Source organism: Amblyraja radiata, chromosome 34, assembly GCF_010909765.2.
Source record: "Amblyraja radiata isolate CabotCenter1 chromosome 34, sAmbRad1.1.pri, whole genome shotgun sequence".
In the NCBI taxonomy this organism is placed as follows: Eukaryota; Metazoa; Chordata; class Chondrichthyes; order Rajiformes; family Rajidae; genus Amblyraja; species Amblyraja radiata.
Window position 1 is genome coordinate 14,987,737 of NC_045989.1, and position 6,000 is coordinate 14,993,736.

Consider the following 6,000-nt stretch of genomic DNA (forward strand, 5'->3'; position numbering starts at 1 on the left):
TATGGAGACACAAGGGGCAACAAATGCTGGAATCTTGAGCAAAAAGGAAGCTGCTGGAGAAACTCAGCTGGTCAGACAGCGTCTGTGGAGGGAATCGGGCTGATGACGTTTCTGGTCGGGACCCCTCTGGAAGGGTTCCGATCTAAAACGTTGTCAGTCCATTTCCCTCCACGGATGCTGCCTGACCCACTGAGTTCCTCCAGCACTTAGTTTTCTACTCCTCTGTTATAGTCAATGGTGTACCTCCGGTTTTTTTAAACCAGATTTCCCCCCATCTTTTCATGCAATGTACAGGCTATGATTGTGTGTGTGTGTGTGTGTGTGTGTGATTGAAAGTTGTCCGGATATGCATTATGCCCCTGTCCCACTTAGGAAACCTGAACGGAAACCTCTGGAGACTTTGCGCCCCACCCAAGGTTTCCGTGCGGTTCCCGGAAGTTGCAGGTGGTCGCCGGAGGTTGACCACCTCCTGTACCTTCTACCTGAAGGTAGCAGGGAGATGAGTGTGTGGCCAGGATGGAAGCAGGTCGGGAGACTGACAAAAACCTCCGGGAACCGCATGGAAACCTTGGGTGGGGCGCAAAGTCTCCAGAGGTTTCCGTTCAGGTTTCCTAAGTGGGACAGGGGCTTAACTCTGCATTTAGTCCTCAATCTGCAAAATTAACAGGTGTCCTGTAGCTCATTCTTAATTTGCTAATGAGAAAGAAACTCTTGCACGTCAGCATGAAAGGAATGACCAACACACTAAATATATATTCAGTATCATGAATGATGGATGAAGAGGCAGAAGCAGTGACTCACTGGAGCTAATCTACTTCCTATGAGCCTTTGTAGATTTCTCTGACAGGTTGGGCCCAATGCCAGAAATAACTGTGTGCATACAGACTTCGGATGAATCATACTTTCAAATGATAAATCTTACTTTTCAGGCACAAACACAGGAATAAAGAACAGAATATAACACTTATTTACTGAACCAATTTTAAATATGCATTGGGTGCTCAAAGGCATCAATAGGATTTTAATTACAAAATGATGACAAAATGGATCAATTATTCGTGCCTCTCCGATTATATAATCCATGTTTTTTCCTTAATAAATGAGAATTTCATAGCAGAGAAACATGAGGCTAGATTCTTATCAATATGCTGTAAGTGTGTCAGAGTGGGATGTCTCGGTTTGAAAGTTCTTGTAACACTCCCTTCATGCCTTCAGTAACTACTTGAACAGGAACAAATTGATTTGAATGTTCTGATCTTCCCTTTCAAAATGTTCCTGGCTTCATCCCACTTTACCCGAGTTATTCTTTCTGCACCAACTATCTTAATGCACCCTCTCCTCCTCCTCAGATACAAGATTACCCCCTCGTCCTCAACTACCACTTCTCCATCCTTGCTCCTCATTCATTCAGCTACTTTTCCCTGTCAGAGTAATACAGTGTGGAAACAGGCCCTTGGCCCAACTTGCCTACATGGACCAACTATAATAGCTATAGTTATATTAGCTATAGCTAATATCCCAGCTATAATAGTCCGACCTGCCTGCGTTTGGTCCATATCCCTCCAAACCTGTCCTATCCATGTACCTGTCCAACTGTTTTATAAACGTTAGGATAGTCCCAGCCTCAACTACCTCCTCTGGCAGCTTGTTCCATACACCCACCACCCTTTGTGTGAAAAAGTTATCCCTCAGTTTCCTATTAAATCTTTTCCCCTTCATCTTAAACCTATGTCCTCCGGTCCTCGATTCACCTACCTGGGCAAGAGACTCTGTGCATTTACCCAAATAGATATCTACTCATGAGGAGTACTACTTCGTGTAGCAAGAGGAGAGTGACAGTGCAGAACTTTGTTCTAGTTTCCAGTTGAATGATTATTTGTAACAAAGGAAAACTGGTTGAGTGTTCAATTATTTATCAGATTTACTGACATCCAGACATTGAAATCAAAATGAAAACTTTTGTAGATAAAGGGACCAAGAATAGAAGGGACTTTGGCAGAGACCCTCACAGAGTAAACAATATTTATTTATCATATTTAGACAATATTCTTAAATAGTTGAACAAAATCTTTAAAAAGCTTCACGCTCTCTAGTGCTTTGATGGTTTGTACTGAACAGAATATTTGCCTTCGAAGATTTGTGTTGTTCAAGATCTAGGATTTTGAACAGAAAGTCCACCCACATTTTGGCATTCGACATAAGATAGGACTGCAGCAATAAATGCATATTGGGAATTAAATAGAACATAGAACATTGAATGAGGAACAGTATAGCACAGCAATGGGCTCTTCGGCCCACTATATCTATGCCAATTATGACAATTTGATTTGTATCCCTACATCTACTGTGTGCTACTTTCAAGGAACTATGGATCCCTTTATCTCAAGCTCGCCATGTACATCCATCCTCCCAAGGGTTTGACTACTTAAAGCATACTTTCCTCTTACATTTAACATCCCAAAGTGCAGCACCTCACACTTATTTGAATTAAACACCATCAGCCATTGCTCTGCCCATATTTCCAACTGGTCTATATCCACCTGTATTCTTTGACAACCTTCTTCACTATCTACAACTCTGCCAATTCTTATGTCACCTGCAAGCTTACTAATCAGCCCAGGGCTTGATTAACCATTAAGCAAAATAAGCACGTGCTTAGGGCATCAAGGGAAGGGGGGCACCACAGAAATGGTAAATGGTTTACGGCACAAAATAAATCACTTTAAACGTGCTAAAATAATATTCGAAGTGGTTTATATGATCGGAACAACTATGCAACAAGGCAGGCTGGATGCCTTATCTCTACTAAGTATAGAAGCAGATGTGTTACGTAAGATTAATTTTGAGGATCTGATCAAAGACTTTGCAATTAAAAAAAGTAGGAGAAAACATTTCAAATATGAATAAAGTGGAAGTATACAAAAATAAACATCATTTTCCATCTTACTGTTACTTTTGTTTCATTTTGAAAAATTAAAATTTATTTTATGGTTTATTATTGTTTATATTTTTAATTACATATATATGGGGGCACCAAAATCTTTTTTTAAGTGCTATGGGTCTTAATCCGGCCCTGAATCAGCCCACTAACATGTTTTTCAATCATTCATATACATATCACGCCAAAGAGGTCCCAGCACCAATTCCTGTGGAACAGGACTGGTCACACACCTACTGCCTTATTTTCTTGCAAGATAATACTTCTGGGAAACAATTATCAAAAATGTTTGGTGGCATTTCAATGAGTCAACTTTATTTTTAAAATATAGATTGTGAAGTTCGCCAATTGCACATAGCTTTCTTAAATAGTTATTTGTTGGAGAGTCATATTTACTTTACTTTTTGTTTTGAGTGGCACATTCTTTAATGACACAACAACTGAAATTTTCATTTCGCAACACTGAAATAATGTCAATAAAGCAAAAACAAATGGAGTGTGTTACAGTGGAGATGATAATCAAGAATTCAATGGTAATGTTATCAAAAATTGCAGTGGGATCTTGATCAGCTGGGCAAGTGGATGGAGGAATGGGAAATGGAGTTGAATTCAGATAAGTTTGAGGTATTGTGTTCTGCGTATCTTCTTCCACCCCCACCCCATCCCAACGCCCAGTTCAGCGCTCCAAGCACCTACCACTGTGTAAAATATAATAGTTTCACAAATCTATGCACTCTCCTTCTCTCACCTTAAAGCTACGCCCTTTAGTATTTGACATTTCCATCTTTGTCATGGTCCCCCTCTCTCAATAGTTAACGACGCGTTTTTTTATTAATGTTTAAAATGCCTTGACATTCTCTTTAATTATACTAGTCAATGACATTTTATGGCCTCTTTTAGCCTCCTGATTTCTTCTTTAAATTCTCTCCTGCTTCATTCATATTCCTTAATGATCCTGTCTTATTTCATCTTCCTAAATCTTACATTTCCCTTTTGACTCGTGTCCAATATCAAAGGTCATAGGTTTGAGTTGAAGGGTAAGACTTTTAGATGGATCCGAGGAAGATTTTTTTCATCAAAAGAGTTCGGGTTTTAGTTGAGTTTATTTAGTTTGGTTTGGTTTAGTTTAGTTTAGAAAAGCTTTTTTTGTTGCGTCCTAACCAGTTAGCGAAAAGACTAGGAAGGGTTTCTGCCCGAAACGTTGCCTATTTCCTTCGCTCCATAGATGCCGCTGCACCCGCTGAGTTTCTCCAGCACTTTTGTCTACCAGCGAAATCAATCAAGCGAAATACAATCAAGCCGTCCACAGTGTAGAATAGAATAGAATAGTTTCTTTATTGTCATTGTAACATGTAGGGAGACTATTTCCTGTACAGATACAGGATAAAGGGAATAACGTTTAGTGCAACTTTTTGTGACTAGTGTTGGTGTTACTAATTTGTCGATTTTTTGTTAATTATATATTATCTATATATGAAGGAACTGCAGATGCTGGTTTACACCGAAGATAGACACAAAATACCGGAGTTACTCAGCGGGACAGGCAGCATCTCTGAATATAAGGAATGCGCGAAGTTTCGGGACGAGACCCTTCTTCAGACTATGTGTATTGTGTTTACAGGCGGGTTCTATTGTTGCAAGTAGGAATATTCAGTATCGGTATTCGAATACCGTTATCGATACATATGACAATCGAAGCCAAATTCTTGATTGAAAAAAAAAATAATAATAAATCTTAATTAAAAGTTAACAATTAGTGTTAAAGTTAGAAATAAAACGGCGACTTACTCTCACAGTGTAAAGTGTGCCCGAGTTGAGATCATCATCCCGTGTTTGCGCCGGTGCTTTGACCGGCCGCTCTGCCGGATGGACGCTGCTGACCCACTCGCCGCTGGCCGGCTGCATCGTACCCGCGGGCACCTTCTGCGGCTCGGGCTGCGAGGGTGGAGAAAGGCAGCGGGTTAGATCAAGAGCCGAGGGAGAGGAGAGACCCCGAGTCCGGAGAGAGTTGGTCACTTTTCTCCTCGGCGTTTCTCTGGTGCCCCGCGGAAAACTCTTGAGGCCAAGTAGCCCGGCCGCTGAGTGGGACAGTTTCAGGTGAGCCATTTTGGGAAGAAAGGTAGACAGACCGCTTGCAATGTCCTCCGCTTCGGGTGGAAGCCCATCAGCTGATGAACCGGGCGCCAGCGAAGAGGACGGGCTCTTTCCCCTGAGGACGGCATTGGTCGAAGGTTCCTCCAAGGATGACAAAGAATCGTTCCTAAAGCGGCTGTACTTCGCTCTGTGAAGCATCCCCGGCTGTTGAAATAGTCTCCCTACATGTGATGGGTGCCCAGCGAGGCGACAGCGAATGCGTTCTCTCATAGCCTACCCGCTGCGGCACCAACTCGTCCACAACCCTCCCAGTCCACAGTCCACCGGCAAAGTTACCAATCGTTGGACCTGACCTGAACTGGAGATGGTTTCGGCGGTGGGTCTATATTATCCTGCTTGTAATGTCCACACAGTGAATACAAAGTGAAAAACTAACGAGTCCGAGGTTTCCTCTCATTCCCCGCGTTGACTCAAACCCAGCAAACTGCTGTCCGCCGCTTCAAACGCGCCGCCACTTGGAGGCAGCGACTGGTGTGTGTGTGTGTGCTCGAAGCGGCACCGTGCAAGTCAGATGGTGATGGGGAGGTCTACAGTCAGCGAGCAAACCCGGGGAACTGGCGGCTCCATTGACCCTCGCCGGGCAGTAACACTGCTGCAATGGCCCGGCGTTTCAGAGCTGACGTTAGATGTCCCAGCTGTTGTAGTGAGTGTTCCTGCCCTCCTCTCTCTCCCCACCCCCCCCCCCCCCCCCCTCTCTCTCCAGTTGCCGAGGGTGTGATCACACGCCAGTGGCGGCGGATTCCGCAAAGCTCTCTGCCTTTCTCTCCCTCCTTCCTCTGTCTTCACCGTCCTGTCGAAGATCGCCAATTGCAAAACTCTACACGTTTCCTCAAACAATATTCCCCAACCATTCCTCTGCAGGCGGAGAGCGAGCGGGGGGGAGGGGAGGGGGAAGGGGGTGGTCGCCC

General features: G+C 43.5%; 1 protein-coding gene across 1 annotated transcript in view; it reads right to left on the reverse strand.

The window, feature by feature from the left end:
• Nucleotides 1-5,740, reverse strand: part of LOC116991483 (SHC-transforming protein 1-like) — a 64,248-nt gene extending 58,508 nt beyond the window's left edge. Inside the window, exon 1 of the mRNA XM_033050113.1 lies at nucleotides 4,727-5,740. Coding sequence (XP_032906004.1) covers nucleotides 4,727-5,302 — 576 coding nt within the window. The 5' untranslated portion in view covers nucleotides 5,303-5,740. The remainder of the gene's footprint in view (nucleotides 1-4,726) is intronic.
• Nucleotides 5,741-6,000: the final 260 nt, after the last annotated feature.